Source organism: Brassica napus, chromosome A4 (genome assembly GCF_020379485.1).
Source record: "Brassica napus cultivar Da-Ae chromosome A4, Da-Ae, whole genome shotgun sequence".
NCBI lineage: Eukaryota > Viridiplantae > Streptophyta > Magnoliopsida > Brassicales > Brassicaceae > Brassica > Brassica napus.
In genome coordinates, this window is record NC_063437.1 from 10,225,972 (window position 1) to 10,248,894 (window position 22,923).

General features: G+C 33.7%; 4 protein-coding genes across 5 annotated transcripts; 3 read left to right on the plus strand and 1 right to left on the minus strand.

Annotated features, from left to right (window-relative positions):
• The first annotated feature begins 650 nt into the window (after positions 1-650).
• Positions 651-4,448, plus strand: LOC106446161 (probable galactinol--sucrose galactosyltransferase 5). The gene is made up of 5 exons (XM_013887847.3): positions 651-1,709; positions 2,136-2,511; positions 2,618-2,795; positions 2,969-3,336; positions 3,650-4,448. The coding sequence occupies exons 1-5, from the start codon at positions 856-858 to the stop codon at positions 4,205-4,207; spliced, it is 2,334 nt and encodes a 777-aa protein (XP_013743301.1). The 5' UTR covers positions 651-855; the 3' UTR covers positions 4,208-4,448.
• A 1,627-nt stretch (positions 4,449-6,075) lies between these two features.
• LOC106446162 (pentatricopeptide repeat-containing protein At5g40400-like) lies at positions 6,076-8,357 on the plus strand. Its single transcript, XM_048777475.1, has one exon. The coding sequence runs from the start codon at positions 6,283-6,285 to the stop codon at positions 8,152-8,154; it is 1,872 nt and encodes a 623-aa protein (XP_048633432.1). The 5' UTR covers positions 6,076-6,282; the 3' UTR covers positions 8,155-8,357.
• A 608-nt stretch (positions 8,358-8,965) lies between these two features.
• LOC106446163 (oleosin 21.2 kDa-like) lies at positions 8,966-10,341 on the minus strand. Its single transcript, NM_001315869.1, is given in 2 exon segments — positions 8,966-9,579; positions 10,102-10,341. Coding segments are annotated over 2 exon segments (663 nt in total). The 5' UTR covers positions 10,312-10,341; the 3' UTR covers positions 8,966-9,126.
• A 4,718-nt stretch (positions 10,342-15,059) lies between these two features.
• On the plus strand, positions 15,060-17,969 carry LOC106446164 (mitogen-activated protein kinase kinase 3-like). 2 transcript variants are annotated; one of them, XM_013887853.3, is made up of 10 exons: positions 15,060-15,192; positions 15,535-15,636; positions 15,721-15,975; positions 16,044-16,262; positions 16,341-16,478; positions 16,568-16,735; positions 16,830-16,943; positions 17,051-17,158; positions 17,239-17,330; positions 17,438-17,969. In XM_013887853.3, the coding sequence occupies exons 2-10, from the start codon at positions 15,535-15,537 to the stop codon at positions 17,796-17,798; spliced, it is 1,557 nt and encodes a 518-aa protein (XP_013743307.2). In that variant the 5' UTR covers positions 15,060-15,192; the 3' UTR covers positions 17,799-17,969. The 2 variants fall into 2 exon arrangements, with proteins under 2 accessions (XP_013743307.2, XP_022573800.2); XM_022718079.2 differs by lacking the exon at positions 15,060-15,192 and adding an exon at positions 15,334-15,451.
• Positions 17,970-22,923: the final 4,954 nt, after the last annotated feature.

Genomic DNA, 22,923 nt, shown 5'->3' on the forward strand with positions numbered 1-22,923 from the left:
CATCCGAATCAATTACTAGGAACACTAGAAACAAATAAAAATGATTGAAAAAGAATAAAATTAAAAGAATAAGTGGGAATAATTGTTCCTCCTCGAAAATAATGAGAAAATTTTTTATTTTGTTATTCTCTACAAAGAAAGATGATAATGAATTGAAAGAAAAATTAATTCTTTATAAATGGTGTATGTTTATGGAAACTATAAGGAATTGAATCTTCATTCTCATTTTTTTTGGTCAGCAATCATATTTGTAGTTTAGGCAATAAAATATTATATTTTGAAAATACTATGGATGTCTTAGTCACTTTTCTTAAATATATGTAGTAAAGAAAATAAGTGAAACAAATTGAATACATATTTCAATATTATTGTCATAGATTCATTGGTCAACCGACATGAATTAGTTTGGTTGGTAGACAAATTAAAAATGGAATTGATACAGCATGGAAAACTAAAATTTGCCTAAAAGCCATGCGTCTAGAACCGTCTGTATAAATATTTTAATTCTCTTCTCATTAACTACTAACTACCAAAATCTATTGGTAGCAAATCAAACATACCCCACATAAAGATTTCGAAAGAAATCAAACAAATATTATCAAAATAATAAGTAAATAAATATATGCAAAAGAGAGAATTAAAGGTCCCGCTTTCTTGCTCATTCCATTAGATGTCGTCATATCAAATCTATATAAGTATATTGACATTTCCAAACTCTCTTCCAATCCATAATCTCATCAAATAATCGCAATTAGGGGAAGTTTACAAAATCCATCATCTCCGTTACTATATAAATACGTTCTTCTGCCTTCACCTAATCCAACTTAACCTAAAAACCAACTCCCTTCAGCGAAAATGGCTCCACCGAGCGTAATTAAATCCGATGCTGCAGTCAACGGCATTGACCACTCCGGAAAGCCTCTTTTCCGGCTAGAGGGTTCCGATCTCCTAGCCAATGGTCACGTTGTCTTAACCGATGTACCGGTTAACGTGACCGTCACTCCTTCGCCTCACCTAGCTGACAAAGACGGAGAACCGGTTGACGCCTCCGCCGGTTCATTCATCGGGTTTAACCTCGATGGCGAGCCACAAAGCCGCCACGTGGCGTCCATCGGCAAACTCAGGGATATTCGATTCATGAGCATATTCCGTTTCAAGGTTTGGTGGACCACTCACTGGGTCGGTTCCAAAGGATCCGACATCGAGAACGAGACCCAAATCATCATCCTCGAGAACTCCGGGTCGGGTCGTCCTTATGTCCTCCTTCTGCCGCTTCTCGAAGGCTCTTTCCGTTCGTCCTTTCAACCTGGAGAAGACGATGACGTGGCGGTCTGCGTCGAATCCGGGTCCACCCAAGTGACCGGGTCGGAGTTTCGTCAGGCTGTATATGTTCACGCCGGAGATGATCCGTTCAAGCTTGTGAAAGACGCGATGAAAGTGGTCAGGGTTCATCTGAACACCTTCAAGCTGTTGGAGGAGAAAACGCCGCCGGGGATCGTCGATAAGTTCGGGTGGTGCACGTGGGATGCGTTTTACTTGACGGTGAACCCTGAAGGTGTTCATAAGGGTGTTAAGTGTCTCGTCGACGGTGGTTGTCCGCCGGGTTTGGTTCTGATCGACGACGGTTGGCAATCAATTGCTCATGATTCCGATGATATCGATGTTGAAGGGATGAGCTGTACCGTCGCCGGGGAGCAAATGCCTTGCAGGTTGGTTTATTCCGGTTTACTCTTTATTCTGTCTCGCTTCTAACGGCTTAGCTTGGTTTTTAATCTGATCTGAGTATAGTTTTAAAAATTTTAATCCGATCTGAGTGTAGTTTTGTCTTCTTTCTAACGGTTTAGCATGGTTGATCCGGTTTCAATTGTTATTGCGAATATTAGTTATTTTTTGTCTTGTTCTAACGGTTTAGTTCCTTACACGGTTTAATCTGGTATAAATTGGTTTTCACTTTGACTGTTTCTTTATTTTGGCATTTTTGCACGGTTTAGTTTGGTTTATTAACAGCAGTATGTTGAAATTTGATTGTTAACCATAAACAATCGCAAGCTTAGTTTGGTTTTGTTTATTCAGATTCTATTTTCTATTTGTTTTGGGTTTTGAAATCTTAACACCGGTTTAATCTGGTTCAACAGGCTTCTGAAATTTCAAGAGAACTTCAAGTTCAGAGACTACGTCTCTCCCAAAGGCAAAAACGAAGTCGGGATGAAAGCTTTCGTCAGAGATCTGAAAGATGAATTCTCCACCGTTGATTACATCTACGTCTGGCACGCGCTTTGCGGTTACTGGGGAGGTCTTCGTCCCGGAGCTCCTACTCTTCCGCCGTCGACTATTGTCCGACCAGAGCTCTCGCCGGGGCTTAAGTTGACGATGCAAGATCTCGCCGTTGATAAGATCGTCGATACCGGAATCGGATTCGTCTCTCCTGACATGGCGAATGAGTTTTACGAAGGTCTTCACTCTCATCTTCAAAACGTCGGCATTGACGGCGTTAAAGTTGACGTTATCCACGTAAGTGTTTGAGATTTTTGGGTTTACAGTTTTCATTACATGTCATCGACACGTGGCAGATGAGAGAAACTTATTAATACGTGACATATCTTCGAACATGTGGCAGATACTGGAGATGCTGTGCGAGAAATATGGCGGGAGAGTTGACTTGGCTAAAGCTTACTTCAAGGCCTTAACGTCGTCAGTGAATAAGCATTTTGACGGTAACGCCGTTATCGCCAGCATGGAGCACTGTAACGACTTCATGTTCCTTGGAACCGAAGCCATCTCTCTAGGTCGTGTCGGTAAGTTTCTACCTCAAAATGTAATGGATTCATGTTCCTTATCATCTACTACTTTGATATTTATACTACAATATGCTGGACTATTTTTATAATTCTTATCGATTTGAGCTATATTAAATATTTATTTTTAAACATAAATAAATGATCTTTTTTGGATTTGAAATTGGTATTAGGTGATGACTTTTGGTGCACGGATCCATCTGGCGACATTAACGGCACGTATTGGCTGCAAGGATGTCACATGGTCCATTGTGCCTACAACAGTCTTTGGATGGGAAATTTCATCCAGCCTGATTGGGACATGTTTCAGTCCACACATCCTTGTGCTGAGTTCCATGCTGCTTCACGTGCCATCTCCGGTGGGCCCATTTACATCAGCGATTGTGTGGGCCAGCACGATTTCGATCTCTTGAGGAGACTCGTTTTGCCTGACGGTTCGATTTTGAGGTGTGAGTACTATGCTCTCCCAACTCGTGACCGTCTCTTTGAAGACCCTCTTCATGATGGCAAAACCATGCTCAAGATTTGGAACTTGAACAAGGTACTAATGGTTTCTTTTCATTGTCTCGTTAGTGTGCTCTTATAACCTCTCTACTTAACTAATTTTGATTTTAAATTGGGCGGGCTTAGAACACTCTTAAACTTGATTGAATCTGAATACTTGAAAGGGCTTTTGGTTCTACATGTGGCTGAATGAAACCTTAAGCTTTAGCTCTTTCTTTTGGATTTATGATCGTAAAATGTGTTTTTATTAAATTTAAAATTCTAATGGTGCTTTACTGCGTTTAAAATTCTTTTGGTTTTATTAAGTTTCTGTTTGATTCATTACAATCGTTTGTTCTGTCTTTTCTTAGTACACTGGAATCATCGGAGCATTCAACTGTCAAGGAGGAGGATGGTGCAGAGAAACTCGACGCAACCAATGCTTCTCCCAATGCGTTAACACGTTAACCGCCACAACAAATCCTAATGACGTTGAATGGAACAGTGGGAACAACCCGATCTCCATTGAAAACGTTGAAGAGTTTGCTTTGTTCTTGTCTCAATCCAAGAAGCTTGTGTTGTCCGGGCAAAACGATGATCTCGAGATCACATTAGAGCCCTTCAAGTTCGAGCTCATCACTGTCTCACCAGTTGTCACCATTGAGGGCAGTTCGGTTCAGTTTGCTCCAATCGGATTGGTTAACATGCTTAACACTAGCGGTGCGATTCGATCCTTGGTTTATCATGAGGAATCCGTTGAGATCGGTGTTCGTGGTGCTGGAGAATTAAGGGTTTATGCATCGAAGAAACCTGTGAGCTGCAAGATTGATGGTGAAGATGTTGAGTTTGGGTACGAAGAGTCAATGGTGATGGTTCAAGTGCCTTGGTCTGCACCAGAGGGTTTGTCTTCTATTAAGTATTTGTTTTAGAGTTTTGGAAGGTGCTTATGTGTATCCTTCTGAACTCCTTAATTATGAGCTCCGTGCCGTTTGTTTTTCTACATGGTTTCTGAGAGTGAACAACTAAAATTTACCCATTAGGGTATAAGTTATTGGCTTTTAAGTGTTTCTTTTTGTTTTGTTTTCAGTGGTGTGATTTGTACTGCCACTATTATTTTTCATATTTATTTGTGAAAGATAATATTTGATGTTTCAGTTAAGTTTAGCTTCATTTTCAGTGCCATATTTTTATTTCTAGCTGGTTGGCCGAGAATTTGAATAATACACCTAAGTTTTCAATTTAAGTTTCTAGAAGGAATGAAATCAATAATTTGGTAAATAGAGAATATTTAAGTTCTTTAAAAATAAATCGACCAAAAAGAAAAACTGCTTCTAAAATTAATGGATCCTGACAACCAGTGAAAAACAAAGTAGAAGAAAGAAGATTAACATTGATATCCCTTATATACTAAAGCGCAAGTCGCCTAGTGAATCAAACTCTGACACGTGGAATTTTTTCAAAAAAATGATTGAAAAATACAGAAAAGCAATCACGTTTTTTGTTCATCAAAATATGAAAGTTTCACAATTTCAAATAACCAACATTTTATAAATTTCTCATACACGGATGAAACTTGTGGATTTTAAAAATCAATAAAAGCTAATTAATTATCAACATAATAATTAAAATCTAAATCTATTACAAAATCAAACTGTATAAAAATAACAGTCTCTATAAAGAACTCCACGATCCCTATTCTCATGGCATGATTTCAAACTATTTAATTTTCTCAAAAAAATTCAAAAATGTCATTCATTTACGAAACCAAAAAAAATCAAAAGTATACTACGTTCAGTTGATTTCAAATATTTGTAACTGCAAAACAAGAATCCTATTTTTACACAACCACGTTCCAAAATGACTTTCGTAAATTCTTCCCTCTCAATGTCAACTGCTTCACCTCTTATAAAACATTCAGTTACGGTTTTTACTTTTCAATATTCTTTTCTTTGTTTCACTTTTTGGTCTAAGAATACACAGCAGAGAAGATAATCTTTTTTTTCTCTTCTTCGTCTCCACAATTTCATCTTCTTGGTATTTTATTTTGTTTTCGAATTTGACAAAAATTATTTAAATTCATTTCTTCTCTTTTTCGAACACTATTCTATTATATTTTTCTGCATGATTCAAAGTTGAGGATTTGATCATAGTATACTTCTGTTTTGTAGTTTACACTTTCACAAAATGGTGGAAAAACAGAGCTTTCTTTCACACAATATTATTACCAGAAGCCTAAAGTTATTCTCAGCATGAAAAGTTAATTCTTATAGAAAAAGGTAAACACGACTGGATTTAAATCATGGTATGAGAAAATCTGTTTAAATAGACAAAACTTCTTTTTAATCTGTTTAAATAGAATTCTTTGATTGTTTTATCAGAATTTTATCTAGCTGCAATTTTTATATCAAAACATTTTCAATTAAATTATAATTTATCATAATTTTATTGTTTCATTTTGTTCAATATTTCATTTTTTATATTTGTTATGTTAGATGAATAGGTTTGTATTTTAAAGAGGGATTATTTACAAAAACAAAACTGAATATATCAAGTATTATATTTTATTGGAACATGTATCAAGTATAATATTTATACCATATTTTTATGATGTATTTTATCCGCTTTGTTGAATGCATCTATTTTAGCATCGATGTGTTATATAGGTTAAGAAAATATGTAACTAAAATAATAATTTATTTTAATAGTAATTGTAAATTTATGATCGGATAAGTTAGAAGACAGTGAAGCTGATCCGTGCATAGCACGGGGGTAATACTAGTTTTGAGATAAATGTATAAAATATTGTGTAATCTCTTATTGAATGAAGTGAAGAAAGTAGGCCGAACTTTTACTCCTTTATATAAAAAGCCCATTAAAAGGAGAATTGAAAGCCTATTAGAAACTTAACTTCCGTTCTAACAAATCCGAATTTTCATTTGTTCTCTGCTTCTTTCATTTCAATTCTCTCTCTCTCTTTCGCCTTCTCTTGGTCGCTGTTTCGTTTATGAAGCGAATATCAGCCATTAATGCTACTTCTCTTCTCAAACGAGATTTCTCTAACCATCGCTTCTTCTCATCCTCCCCCTCTTCTTCTACGTTGCAGCTAATCCCGCGATGTGATGATCCACCTAAACCAATCATCCTCAACCCGCTGTACAATCTACTTCCCAATACCCAAAACCCCAACCGAATCGTCGACGTCATCTGCTCCTCTCTCAATCAACGCGATTCCCTCTCATCCAACCTCCACAACGAGGTACAATCGCTGATTCCTCACCTCGGCCACCGCGAAATCTCTAGGGTTTTGCTTAGGTTCCAATCAGACGCCACTCGAGCCCTCGCCTTCTTCAATTGGGTCAAATCCGATTTGGGTAAGACCCCAAACGTCGGTAACTACTGTTTGCTTCTTCACGTTCTCGCTTGGTCAAAGAAGTTTCCTTTAGCTATGCAATTCCTCTGTGAACTGATCGAATTAGTCGTTAAAGAAGAAGAAGATGTGTTTAGTGTTTTGGTTTCTGCTACTGAGGAATGTAATTGGGATCCTGTTGTTTTCGATATCCTCGTCAAGGCTTACCTGAAGCTAGGTTTGGTGGAAGAATCCTTCTCGGCGTTTCGAAAGGTAATTACTTTCGGTTTCTCTGTTAGTGTTGTCACTTGTAATCACCTCTTGAACGGTCTGCTGAAGCTGGATCTAACGGATGACTGTTGGCGAGTGTATCGCGTGATGACTAGAGTAGGAATCCATCCCAACACTCACACGTTCAACATTCTTACCAGTGTCGTCTGCAACGGTTCGAGTTTTAACCAAGTTAACGACTTTTTGGAGAAGATGGAAGAGGAGGAAGGGTTTGAGCCTGATTTGGTTACTTATAACACGCTGGTGAGTAGTTATTGTAGGAGAGGGAGGTTGAAAGAAGGGTTTTATTTGTATAAGATTATGTATAGGCGTCGTGTTGTGCCGGATTTGGTTACCTACACGTCGCTTATCAAAGGTCTTTGTAAAGAAGGGAGAGTCAGAGAAGCTCATCAGACTTTTCATAGGATGGTAGACAGAGGGATTAAGGCGGATTGTGTAGCCTACAACACTCTTGTATATGCTTATTGTAAAGAAGGGATGATGGAACAGGCGAAGAGGCTGTTGCACGAAATGATTGGGAATAGCGTTGTTCCGGATAGGTTCACTTGTAAGATTATAGTTGAAGGGTTTGTGAGAGATGGACGGTTACTTGCTGCTGTGAACTTTGTTGTCGAGCTTACAAGGTTGAGGGTTAGAATCCCGTTTGAAGTTTTCAGCTTTCTGATAGAAAGTTTGTGCCGGGAGGGGAAACCGTTTGCAGCAAAGCATCTGTTAGAAAGAATCACGGGAGAGGAAGGTCGCAAGGTGAAACCAGAGACTTACAATAACTTAATCGAGTCTTTCTCCCGTTGTGATGCTATTGAAGAAGCGTTGCTTCTGAAAGAGAAACTCACAAGTCAGAACCAACTGCTAGATATTAAATCTTACCGGGCTCTTACTAGTTGCTTGTGTAGGATTGGTAGGAACCGTGAAGCTGAGTCTTTGATGGTGGAAATGGTTGATTCTGATGCTAAACCGGATTCGTGTATATGTGGGGCTTTGGTAAATGGATACTGCGAGGAGTTGGATTTCGCTAAAGCTGAGAGTTTATTGAGTTTCTTTGCTATGGAGTTTAGAATCTTTGACATAGAGAGTTACAATTTGCTTGTTAAAGCGATTCTTGAAAGGGGAAGTGGGTATAAGAAGGTGTTAGAGCTTCAGGAAAGAATGCAGAGAGTTGGGTTTGTTCCAAACACTTTAAGTTGTAAGTACATGATCCAAGGTTTAACCCAACGAGACGGTTTGATGTCAGAAATTTAAGCCGGAAATATTTGTAATACATGTATCCGATTTTCTATAGATTAGAGTGAGTTTTTATGCCTTTCTATTAGTTTATACTAGAACTAATGTCTGTCACGGTTAAACAACAATAGTTAACAGAACTATAGCTCGTATTAGAGACTACTCATGTATGGTTGATCAAAGATATGCCAAAGGAGCCCAGTTCTGGTGTTTGGGGAGCTTTGCTTGGTGCTTGTAGGGTTTATGTAAATACTAACTAAACTCAATAAAGAAGCTGCAGATAGTTTGTTTGAGTTAGAAACTTGTGATGGTAGAAACTACATAATGCTATCAAATATCTATTCAGCTTCTGGTCAATGGAAAGATGCTTCAAGAATAAGGAATTTAATGAACAGAATGGTGGTCTTGTAAGAGCTTCAGGGTGTAGCATGACAAAGAGTCAGGTCTGTTGTTGGAGATTGGTCTCATCCTGAATCAGAGATGATACAGAAGAAAAGATTAGAAAGACGATGGAGAATGAATTAGGATATAAATGAAGAATGGAGTTTGTATTGTAATTGTAATTGTGTTTGGGCTTTAATTAGTCCAGTGGAGACGATAACCATAAGGAAAAATCTGAGAATGCGTGGAGAAGTGGAGATTTTCATGAAACAGCTAAAGTAATATCTTTGGTGGAGAAAGGGAGATTCATTATTAGAGATTCTAAGAGGTTTCATCATTTCTCAAAAAGTTCTTGCTTTTGCATAATTATTGGTAGTTTCTGAGTTTTCATCTGGAGATTGTCATATAATTACTACTAAACGCATATATAAACATCCACAGTTTCTGACATAAGACGATGTATAACTTATTGAACATTCAAGTACAGTACTGACGATAGTTTATGCTTACAAAGACACCGCACTGCACGGTTCTTGGCTTGAAACTAAAAGATAACAAAAGAACTTAACATCATAGTGAAAATAGGATAACCCCTCAAAGAGAACTTCATCATGCTGCTGCCGTTCTAGTCTCAAGACCCTTGGTAGTGGTGGTAGTAGTAGTAGTGGTATCATGTGGCTTAGAAATATCATATTGTTTAGCGTCATGGGCTTTATCCTGTACGAACTGACCCATTTCTTTACCCTTCTGTCCAGCGTAGCCAACAGCATCAGCCATTCTCCTCTTAGCATACTCAAGTTGATCAGGCACACTCCCCCTGGTCCTACGAAGGTAGTTCATGACCCACGAGATTGAGCTAAGCCCGGTTAGACCAAACATTCCGGAGGTCAAGAAGCCCGTTGTTGCAAGCCCGATGGTTATAGCCGCTGGGACTATGACCGGGCTGAAGAGCAGGAAAAGCGGTATTGAGATCAATAAACCTATCACCGAACCAGCTAGAAGTAAACCGGCTATGGCAAGCAGCGAACCGACTAAAGGGACTCCAACCAGAAAAGAAATTACCTTTCAAAAATGACGTTAATTAGTTGACAACTATTGTAAAACCAAGACAAAGATGTGTATATATGTGCATGTAACCATTTTTAAAGTGAATCTTATGAAGACAATATTAGTTAAAAATCAAAGGATAAAGATCAAGAAAAATATATTAACAAGAGAAAAAAAAAGAAATATATATATATATATATATATTACTATATATATGACTATATCGATCGGACCATTGTAGGTGCATCTTTAAAAAGAAAAAAATTATTAGCAATCGGAATAATACGTATCTTTTTCTGAGAAAATATAATAATACATATCTTATTAACCATTATATGGTAAGCACCAGTTACAAATTCAAATCTCATAATTCTTTTGCTTAAAGAAAACAATTCCGGAATTATAAAACATGTCTTATTTGGTTCCAAGAATAATCTCATTAACTTTGTATGCATAAAGATTAGAGAAAAACAAAATATATATATATATATATATATATATATATATCAAAAATGCAAAACGTGCATAAAACGTTACTTGAGTGCTAGATGGGCCACTTTCAGGCATCATACTCTTGTAGCCACCACCGCCATAACCAGACTGGCCATAACCACCACCACCACCATAGCCAGATTGGCCGTAACCTCCACCAGCGCCTTCAAACTGTATATTCACTCGGCCACCTTCATAAGGCGACTGAAATTGCAAGTGCCTGTCAGTACGGTCGACGCGATGTGTATCCGCCATTAAGACAATGTTCGAGCAAGTGTCTAGCTACTTGTTCTTTGATCTTTTTCGCTTTTCTTGAATTGTAATAAAATTTAAAGTTTTGAGAAGGTTTATTTATAGATGGAGTTGGAGAGATGAGAAGGGGACACCTAAGACGGTGAGATGTTAGTGAAGTAGAGGTGTGGCTTTGCATGATTTCCAAGTTTCAACTTATTTCTTCTTTTCTCCTTTTTGTAATTTTTATTTCACGAGATTTAAAAGATGTTTTCGCTTACTCCGCTGACATAAATTTAAAACAATACAGAAGAAAGCACACCCATGCATCTAGTTCGTATTGAAGTTGTCCGAATACTTTTAAGATACCGAACCTGCAGAGAAATAAAGTTTAATGTGTAGATTAATAAAACAAATCTAAGTCTTCATTTTTATGCATGCATTTTCTTATACTATTCAAAATTTAGAATATTTTAAATTAATTTATTACGTTTATATATTTTGAGTGTGTTTTTACAATTTCAATTTTTTACGGTTCATTTCAATCCAGGGTAAGTCACATAAAATGATTTATTTGTTACTTAAAGCATCTCCAAAAAATACTGTATTTTAAAGTTCGTAAAATTTCAAATTGAACTTCAGAAGTGTTTATATATATTTTATACTTTAATCCTTATAGTCATTATAATTAATTTAAATCCATAATTTTTTTTAAATAAAACGGATATATATAAAAATATTATAGTAGTATCACTTAATAGAATGTTATATTAAAATATAAAAGTTTACATAACAATACATAATTAAATATTAAATTACAAGTAAAATAACACATTACTCTATAAAAATATTTTTGTAACACTTCCATATATGATGAGTTTGTTAAGTTTCAGTTGTAATATTGTTACTAGATTTTGACCCGCGCTTGAAAGCGCGGATTCTTTTGTTATAACAAATTTTAATATGAATTAGTATTGTGTGATTGTTTTACATTATTATGTTACAAAGTCGAATTATATAAAAGAAATAATTTTTAAAAATATTATATAATTCATGAATTACTTTATTTGGAATTTGTATAAATCTTATGTAATTCTCTTTTACGCATGGGTATTTTACATGGACCCCGAAAAACCAAACCAAAATCAACTCGAAAATTCTGGTTCGGTTCGCGTCGGGTCCAGAGAAAAATACGTATTTTTTTGGAAATGTGGGTCTCTGTTCGCGTCTGAGACCTACCCGAAACCCGTTTGGGAGCCAAACTATCCAAAATGTTTGTGTAAATTATATATATTTGTTTATTTTGGATATTCTTTTGGTATACATATATTTTTGAGTTTTGGTTTGAATTTCCGGTTATAGTTTTGGATTTCGAGTAAAAAATCAAAATTTAAAAATATATTTGGGTATTCAGATAAAATTTTGGGTATTTTTTTGTTCCTCGGGTCAGATTTCAAGTACAATTTTAGGTCTTTTGAGTATTTTCTGATTTTCAGGTATTTGTTTAGATTTTGGATATTTTTTCGTGTTTCGAGTATATTTATGTTTATCGAATTTTATTTGAGTCCTAAATATATGAACGGATCCATACCCGTTACATACAAAAAATAACATATATTTAATAGTTATTTGAATTATGGAGTCGAAACCATCAAGATCCGAAGAAACCGATCTGAATCCAAATATTTTTTTTTCTAAATACCTAATTAGGTCCAAAAATCCAAAACGTAGCAAAATTCATTGATTTGTTTTATAAAATTTTGGATGAAAAATACTCTCCAGGTTTGATCAATAATGTTTAATACGACATGGCTCATTTATATTTCAAAAGTTGATCTTGTAAGAAAATTTTGATCTAATGGAGGAGGATGGTATATATGACAATGACCCCAACGTATTAAGATTTTGGTGCCGTTTATATCAAATATATATATGTTAAATTGATAGTCATGATCTTATTAAAGTGGTGAGATTTATTTAAATGTTAGAATATATTATTTGGTTGCTATATAATAGGGGATAGTTAATAATATTTAGTTGTATACAATAGGTTGGACTAAAAAATAAATAGGTGCAACAACCTTGTATAAGTAGATTTTTTAGGACTCTTTCTCTTTTAATAGTATTGATTGTCTAAATCTAATTTTAAAATATACTAGATTTTGACCCGCGCTTGAAAGCGCGGATTTGGTTTTGTTTTGCTTTTCATAATTATGAAATTTAGTGTTTGAATCATATAATTTTGAAGATTATTTCACTAATGAAATTTAGTGTTTGAATCATATAATCTTACACCCAAATCTTGTATAAAGCTTCTATGTAGTATAGTGTCTTACATGTAACGTGTTTTGTAGTCGATGGTAGTATGTGAGGGAAATGAATATTTCGTTAACGTAACAATTATAATAGGTTGTGCTTTGGTTTTGGTTCATGCAATGTATTTTATTTGGGTAGAGTGGTTTAGCAATCGGTTTTAGTGGTTATTTATAAATAATAACGTATGCAGTTCGCATGGTTAGAGTAATAATCGGGGGTCTATAGAGTAAAAAAGGTTGTCAATTATTGTTATAATATACAAGGTAAGTCCAAAAAAAATTAAAAGTAATATGTTTAAACAACTTTCATAGGTAGATTTTTTCAAAATCCTTCCCTTTTAATAGTATTGATTTTTAAAAAAATTTATCTGTAAAATTTACATTTATAAAAGCAAATTCAAAATAACTGTGGATTTGAAAATAACTAGGCTTGAGGATTAAATATATAAACAAAAAGATATTTAAAAATCATAATTGTGGTATATAATTGAAGTTTCACAAATCAAGCCTTTAATTTGATTTTACAGTTTACTTTTGGAGAGTTAAAAAAAAAATCATACTTAAAGTTATAAAATATTTTTGGAGACGCTTTTATAAGGGGTGTTATATAGTTTCAAACTGGTTCATATCTAGTATTTTGAAGTTTATTAACACGTGTTAGATTTGTAAGAGTTTCTCTACTTTTAAAACTCCATTACATCGACTGTAAATTTTATTTCTTGCTTTTTATATTTTGAGTACATCAAATGTTTTTTTTGGGTAAGATTATACGGTAATTTGAAAGGTTTAATATTTGATTTCTTTTTTGTCGACGGTTTAATATTTGAATTCAGTAACTCACTTTGTTGTATTATATAATTCATACCCTTTAAACTCCTTAAATCCTTAATATTTAGGTGGTAGACAAGATTTAAGAATATGATAAAAACATTTTTTCAGGATTCAAACATTTCTTGAAACAAAATCATTGCTATGTGTAAATTTTGAAATTGTACTCAACTTATGTAGTTTACATGATTATTCAGTAATATGCAGTCCGGCTATCTCTAATGTTACTTAGAAAACATTATAAACCTGGATCACACCGTATAATAGCATTTTAGATAGAAATATTCTTTGTAACACCAAGTACATTTATATCGAAACTGATCAGATCAACTAATATAATATGTCAAAAAGAAAATGTTCAGGTGACATTGAGCAGATCTTTTACCCAGCTAAAACAAGCCTTTTGTGTTCTCATATTCTCCAATTTTCCGCAATTTTCAATTTTATAAGGACATCTCCACTAGTTGGCTTTATTTTCATTTTAAAAATGTACTTTCTTCAAAATAAATGAAAAAATGAAACATCTTTTCCAATGATTTGCTTCAATTTTTAGTAAAAAGAATTACAAATATATTTCATATCTACTTTATCATTAATTATTAATAACACTTTATACTTTTTAATATTTACTAAATTTACACAACTATTTTGTTTTAACAATATTCCAAAACAGTTGTTATAAAATTCAACATTTTATCATATAATAAAATTATTAAAACATAATAAAATAAATAACAACAATACTAGATTTTATAAAGAAACATTAATGTTATATCTTTTCCACAAATGATCAATTAAATCGTTCTGAAGTGCGAAATGTTCATTTCAGTTCTTGTAGATCGCGTTAAATTTTTTTGGAAACGAATATTATTATGTTATTAGATATTAACCTTCATAGGTGAAAATTTTCTACTAACTTCAATTGGTATTTCAAAATCGCGCTCATCATCAATTATCATATTATGTAAAATTATACAAATAATTATTATGTCATGTATCACTTTTTTTTCAAAGACAAACTGACCCTTTACAATTGCAACGCGTGATTGGACAACTCTAAAATATTGCTTTTCTGGATTCAAAGGCATGTTCCACATCTCAATATCTTAATGATTTTAATGGACCAAGAGTTGATTTACCACATTATTAGTGTTACTTTATGTTGTATTAATTTTTTAGTTTAGTGTTATCAATCATGTATTTCACTTTTTATATTAATTTTATAATGTTATCTTTCCTTTAATATATGTTTAATATATTTAATATTATAAATTAATTAGATGAAAATAATAAATAAATATGAGATATTAATTGGGTTATATATTATCAAAAAATAAGAACAAGTTAAAGTTAAAGACCAATTTAAAATTTAAAATTTTCTTCTTAAAAATGAAAATATTATTAGTATATCTTCAAATTTGAAACAATATTGTTTATTTTGAAACAAGAAATAGAATACTAGTGGAGCACAATTTTTCTTTAAAATGAAATTCTAGGCTTAGAGGAAATCTTCGGGCTACTATGTGCATATTGGGCCATGAAAAACACGGTTCCGAAATTATAAACTAGACTTCGTGCCGGTTCTAATTTATAAAATGACAGGCAGTTTATTTTACAAATCACGGAACAATACAACGTTACGGTTTGGGACTGCTTCTTCAGAGAGAAACGTTATACGGGTTCGTCTTCCTCATCTCAAAGGAGACATCCCAAAAAAAGCGAAAAGGGTGATCGAAAAAGCAACACACTTTGAGTAACAAAAGTAAGTTTATTTTCTTCAAACATAACTTGTAATTGCTTGATTTCTTCCCTGTCTTAACTGCAACTTGTCTGATCCCTTGCTTACTTGATTTCTTCAAAAATTCTGAAGTCTTATCATCTAACTTTTCCACAGTTACTTTCGTAATTCTTTTCAATTTGATCGTTTGTGATTAATGACTTGTCATGACTTCGATTTGATCCTTTAATGTATAGCAAACGAGGAGATCACTGTATTTAAGAAAGAGATCGACTTTAAGATAGTTAATGTTTCCGAGATTTTACCCAAATAAAAAAGTTTCCTAATTTGGCATAGTTAATGTTGACTCTTGTCTGTGTGTCGCAGATGGCAGCATTGGAGGAACTGAAGAAGAAGCTTTCTCCTTTGTTTGATGCTGAGAAGGGTTTCTCTTCATCCTCATCATTAGATCCAAACGACTCATATTTAGTAAGTTTTTCTTGTGGTCTTATAGTGAAGAAGTTGCTATGTTATAGGGTTCTGTTGTGGTGAAGTTTTTGTTGGTTTGTGAAGTTATCAGATGGTGGAACTGTTAATTTGCTAAGTAGATCATATGGAGTTTACAACTTCAACGAGCTCGGGTTACAAAAATGCACAACTTCTCATGTCGATGAGTCAGAGAGTAGCGAGACGACGTATCAATGTGCTTCCCATGAGATGAGGGTCTTTGGAGCTATAGGAAGCGGAGCTAGCAGCGTTGTTCAACGCGCTATTCATATCCCTAAACACAGGCTTCTCGCCTTGAAGAGAATCAATATCTTCGAAAGGGTAAACTGTAAAGCACTCCCTTTCCTTATACTACCGAGAATGTTTATTGATTTGGTTGAGTTGGGCAGGAGAAAAGACAGCAACTGCTTACAGAGATACGGACGCTGTGTGAAGCTCCTTGTCATGAAGGTCTTGTGGACTTTCACGGAGCGTTTTATAGTCCTGACTCGGGACAGATCAGCATAGCTCTTGAATACATGGATGGAGGATCTCTTGCAGATATCTTGAAAGTGACTAAGAAGATACCTGAGCCTGTTCTTTCATCAATGTTCCACAAACTCTTGCAAGTAAAGATACTTAACTCTCTTCATTTGTGCAATAAATAAAGATTAAGGTGCAACTATGTGGTGCGGTTTTGGTTTTAGGGATTGAGCTACTTGCATGGAGTGAGACATCTTGTCCATAGAGACATCAAACCTGCAAACCTGCTTGTAAATCTCAAAGGGGAACCAAAGATAACTGATTTTGGCATAAGTTCCGGTCTTGAGAACTCAATGGCTATGGTGAGCGAATGAATCTCTTGCTTCACCTTATGGCTCCAATAATACCTTTTCAGAGTTTATCTAACTTGCTTCACCTTATGGTTGCAAAGTGTGCTACTTTTGTTGGAACTGTCACCTACATGTCACCAGAGCGGATTAGGAATGATGGTTATTCTTATCCAGCTGATATATGGAGCCTTGGTCTTGCTCTTTTTGAATGTGGCACTGGAGAGTTTCCATATATAGCTAATGAAGGTCCTGTTAATCTTATGTTGCAGGTGAGATCAACTTGGCCATTTTTTGTTTTGTTGTCATGTACTATTTTCAATCTACACTAAATTTTATGTCCTTTTTGTGTTATGTGGTTGTAAGATCTTGGATGATCCATCACCAACACCATCAAAACAAGAATTCTCACCAGAGTTCTGTTCCTTCATTGATGCTTGCCTCCAGAAAGATGCAGATGCTAGACCAACTGCTGATCAGGTTCAAAGATTGTTGCTTTTCTTTGTTTTTTTGTCTGTTTCAACTTAAGATTTGTTAAAATCTCTTTGTATTCAACTCTGATGGTGTTTCCTCTGTTTCTTGAGTAGCTTCTGTCACATCCTTTTATTACAAAACATGAGAAGGAAAGTGTAGATCTGGCTGCTTTTGTCCGAAGCATCTTTGATCCAACTCAAAGACTGAAAGATATAGCAGATGTAAGTATGATGGTTTGCTTAGTCAGTAAACTGCAAAATTAAAATTAAGACATTAATGATCGTGATGGGTCTCTGTTCAGATGCTCACCATACATTATTACTCCCTCTTTGATGGATATGATGATCTTTGGCACCACATTAGATCTCTGTACACTGAAACTTCTGTTTTCAGGTAACCAAAACTCTCACAATTTCAAACACAGCATATGATTTTCGGTTTACTATTCGGTTTGGTTTGGTTTGTTTTCTTGGTTAAAGTTTGTTGTTTTTTTCCTGCAGTTACTCTGGAAAACAATACACAGGCTCTACAGAAATCTTGTCACAATTATCAAACATTCGCAACACATTAGCAGGAGATTTGCCAAGTGAGAAACTCGTTCATGTCGTTGAGAAGCTTCAATGCAAGCCCCATGGCGTTGGTGGGTTCATGATTCGTGCAATAGGATCATTCATTGTGGGAAACCAGTTTCTGATATGTGGTGATGGAGTTCAAGCAGAAGGGCTTCCGAGTTTCAAAGATCTCGGGTTCGATCTTGGAACCAGACGCGTTGGTCGGTTTCAAGAACAGTTTGTTGTTGAATCTGGTGATCTCATTGGTCGCTATTTTATAGCTAAGCAAGAGCTTTATATTACAAATTAAGATTGTAAACCACACATGAGATTAAAAAATGTTGTTCTCTTAGTGTAACTAAGCTATAATTATTTAACTTCTTCAATTAAACGTTCAAACCAGGGAGAAAGTAAACCTAAAAACATATTGTTTTCTAAAGTAAATTGTAATTTTTGATATATGATTTTTTTTTCAAAGATATATGATTATTATATATTCATACTAACTATCATTATTAAATATTAACTATTATTGTCAATTTAAACCAAGCATAATCTCCATATATAATTATATTTTCTTAGAATGCAAATAATTTAAAAATAAGAATCTAATATTTATTAAGTTTAGGAATGTAATTTTTTTATTTATGAAAATACGAATAAAATAATCTATTAATTTAATTAATTTATATTAGATTTTTTTTGTAGTATCTAAACCGGCAAAAATATTTATATTTACTTTCAACCTTTATAAAATATTTGAGTTGTTTTAAAGAAAATAATTTAAAAGAAAATAAATAAAATGTTATTGAAAAAGTAGAACCTAATGTTTTATAAATTTTGGACACAAGATTAGTTGATGTGTTATTTGGAAACACATTTAATAGTATAATGTTATTTTGCGTAACTAGAATATAAAATTTAGCTATATAGCAGAAGAGTATATTTAATTTAAAACATAAAAAATTGGGTCCTTTAGAATGATTCTATTTTAATAAGAGAAACTTGGTGTAAACTGCGCCATACCATACGTGGGATAAAATAATTTATAAAATATATATGTTATATATGTTATGTATTTGTTATAGTTGTTACAATATTAAAATCTTATCACACACATTAGTAAAGAATAGTTAGTTTTAGGCTGAAAAAACCAAATCCGAACCAAAATTAGTTAAATGTCTAAATGAGTTCAAAAAAATTTTATCTAGAGAACCGAAATCAAATCCGACACGAACCGAAATATTTCGGGTACACAAATGTATGCAAAATATATTTATGTACCTAAATATATTAGTTATTTTAGATTTAAATATTAAAAAAATATCCAATATATATAAGATGTATTGAAGTTGTCCAAAACACCTTGAAAACCCAAAACCCGAATAGAGCCGAACCAAATCCGAATGGATACCCAAATGCCCACCCCTAGTTAATTTACAAACTCGCGAACCATGATATATAATAAGCTTTACGTTTCATAAATCAAGCCTTATAAAAAATAAGAAATGTTTTGAAAACCGGACCGGACATTGACTCGGCATTGTAGCCGGGTCAATGGTCGGACCGGTTCAACCGGGTTTTAAATTTTAATTTAATTTTAAATTAAGTAACTATATATATATGTATAACTAAAAAATTATTTTTCTAAAATTGTATATCATTGTTAGAATAAAAAATGATATAAAAAAAAAAAGAAAATTTTAAAATAATATAACATAATTTAAAAAATATTTTCCTTTATTTAGATATATATTTAAAAACAATATGATTTTTATGAAATACTTTTAAAATTTACATTTTTTTAATAATTTTTATTTGAATTTGAGAAGCCGGGTTTAAATATTGAACTGGGTTTTACCGATTTTTAGTGAGTTTCACCGATTTTTTACCAGGTATGCTGGTTTAACTCAAATCTGATTTTTAATACAACTTAGAACTGGTTAGAAGGCTAAGTCACGTTCCGACCGACTAAGCCGACATGGTTTTCAAAACACTGCAAATAAAGGGTGCTGACCAAAAAAAACAAACAATGGATAACAATTTTCAATAAACCCGTCTTTACCATACATATATTTACATACTCAGTATTAATACAATACCGATTTGTATGATAAATTTGATAAACAAAATACGTGATAATATTAGGTGAAAGCTCGCTTGTTGGATACGGTCTCCAACTGGAAGGATGACTGGATTTTGAAGGGGTATGAGCGTGGCAAACCCCCTGAGCTCACCACAGATGTGTAGGATGGCCTCATCCGTTATTGGCGGGATCCTGACTCCATTAGAGTCGCCGAATCTTTCTCTGCCTCCCGTTAGATGGTAGATGAGCACGGCCACGGGCCGATGCTTCACTCTACGGGTCAAAAACCCCATGCCGATGTCCGTCTCGATATGGTAATTAAATATATAATTTAATTATATATATATATATATATAGATATATATATTCTGACTTTCTTAAATGTTTTTTAGGCCAAAGAGACGAGAAAACTCCCGTCTCTTTTGCAACTTTACGAGAGGACCCACAAGAACAAGGCGGGCCAACTTCTAGATGCCAGGTCCGAGGAGATCTTCAACAACTTGGTTGGTCGGGTTAAAGAACGCTAGATCCAGCTGACCCAGGAGTCCACCGATGGATTACCCGTCACCTTATCCACACTTGAAGTGGATAGGATTTACGAGGAGGTAAATTTTTTGAAATTTTAAGTTTTTTTTATTATTCATTTAATTTAAATTTAACTTTTTACTAATAATATTTTTTTTTTGTTTTTAAGATTGTTCCTAAGAAAAAGGGACGTACGTTGGGGATTGGTTTCATCAACAATGTTCCGAGAGCGACATCGTCTTATGGTCAGAGACGGGATGATGAAGTCACTCAGCTGCGTAACAAGTTGGACTCGACGCGATCTTCGTTCACAGCTCGTATGGGTGGAGTCGAGGGCTTCTTGGACGTTGTAGCGGCCACAAATCCGGAATGGGAGTCCTTGTTGAGGAACATGCTACGACAAAATCTCATTCCAGGCGAGTCATCCGACACACATGACGAGGCGGATGTAGAGACGAGGAGTGAGGAATTCTAACGGGCGATGAACGATCCTTAGTTCTTTTTTTTCTTTTCGTTGGTTGTATTATAAATTCAAAACTTATTTATGTATAAAATATTTTCATACTTACGTTTATTTTCAAATTATATTTTTATTAATAAATTAAATAATTTTTATTATATTTTTTAATTCTGGAAAATAACAAATCGAAGTAAATTAGTAGCTAAATTACGACTACATTGCGTGGAAAGTTTGCGAGGAAGTTACGAGGAAAACTTTTACGGCAACACTACGAGGAAAGCTTAACAAGTATTTTACGTGTAAGGGTTTACGTGTAATTTACGAGGAAATACTTTCGAAGTATTTACGAGAAATTGTAACGTCCTCCTTAGGTGGAAAGGTTATGTGGTTCTTACGACAAATACTGACGAAGTGTGTTTCTCACTAGTTTACGACAAATTGGCGAAGAAATATGCGTTACAACGAACGAATAACGATGAAACTTGTTTCCTCGCTAATTCCTCATAAAGCCTATTTTACAACAAACTTACTACGAATTTCGTGTCGTTAATGTTGTGTTTGCTTGCAGTGAATAGCAATTATATATTTCAGCTTTCTTTCTTTCCGTGCAAATCATTATCATATGAGCGAATATATTTAAACTTTAAATGGATTATATGATACAGTTACCATATATAATGATAATGTATTACCATATATTATGTTATTAATAAGCCGGTTATAGTAATGTAGGTCTATTTTAATATGGGTTGTGAAGAAAGATGATGTTGACACCTAAGCACTAAAACTTAAATTACAACTAAAAAATGTTCCTCAAATAATATATACTTGGTGGACCGCCCGCACGCATGTGCGGACATTAACATTAATATTAAATTGATAAAAGAAATTGCACCCCATACACTAAACTTTTACCCTAATTAACCAAATACCCTAAATCCCACAATGTTATACCTTTTTTCATAGACACAAACTAGTCACATCATTGGTATTTTCATTTTTTTAGGGTTTTAAACCAATTCACCCAATTGATAATTACATATTTACAACTATATAATACTTGTGTTACATGTATATGGTTAATATGAAAGATTCGATGTTACATATTGATATTTATACTATGTTCATATGAACAAATAATACATTAAAACGTTTAGAAAACGATCACATTTAACACTAATCTTAAAACATCAAAAAAATATAATTGAAAAAAAACAAAGATTTCACGCATAACCCTCCAATTAAAAATCAGCCATGAAATATAAAAGAGAGATTTTAATTACCTGAGATTTATTATCATTGGTTTCATTGTAACAGCATAGATGATTTACGGTTTCCTTCTCTAAGCCTTGAGTCAGAAAATAGGTAATTCTAACAAAAATATTTAAAGATGTAAACAATCCCCAAAAGATAACAAATTATATAATTGATAGGACAACGTCAATCAGTTTAAAAGTTTTTAAAAAAGCTTTGAGATTACCTTTGGATTTCAGACGTACGGAAGAGAATCACGCACAATAAATAAATTGCACTTGATTAGCATACACATCTTATATTATATTCTTGATAAGTGATTTAACTTTATAAAAAAAAGAATTACCTTTTTTGAAAGAGATGATCAGTTCCTGGATAAACAGTGTCGTCTTTTTTTGTTAGTTGAATCACTACTGATGCAAAATTATAGATAGAGATACAACATGGAGAGGAAGATAACAAAAATAAACGGAGAAGAAGAATCCCCCATAAAATTATCAGTAATAGTGTTCCCGTCTATGAGTTACTTATTGATTATCATACACCTGCGCAAGATCACAAAAGTAGAATTTAAATTAGAACAATCAAAAACATATGAAAACTTAAAAGATAGATGCGTGAAACTAATGGGGGTGACGTGATATTTATATAGCAAATTAGTTTAAGTTTCTAAATGACCTAGTTTTCAAGAGAAGCTATGAGATAGAATATCCTCTAATAAATTTTAATTCAGCTATGAGATAGAACGTCTTCTAATGAATTTTTAAAATATTATGGTTATAATATATACATAATTTTGGTAACTCAAATCTTGCTACATATATATTTAAATATTAAATGCATGATATTAGGAAAGAAGATATCTCGTTAGTTGATTGCAACTGGTTTTTGAAAAAACAAATCCCACTATAAGGATTTAAATAATAGATAATAAGGAAAGAATAAGGAATTTTAACGTTAAAACTCTTCAACTAAGTTTGTTTTGGGTAAAAACCCCCAAACTAAATATTTAACAAAAAACCCCCCTAAATTAATGTATAAGCTTCTATAAATGACTTAGAACCTCTTATAATAATTTAAAACGTCTGATTTTTATAAATGTATTTATAA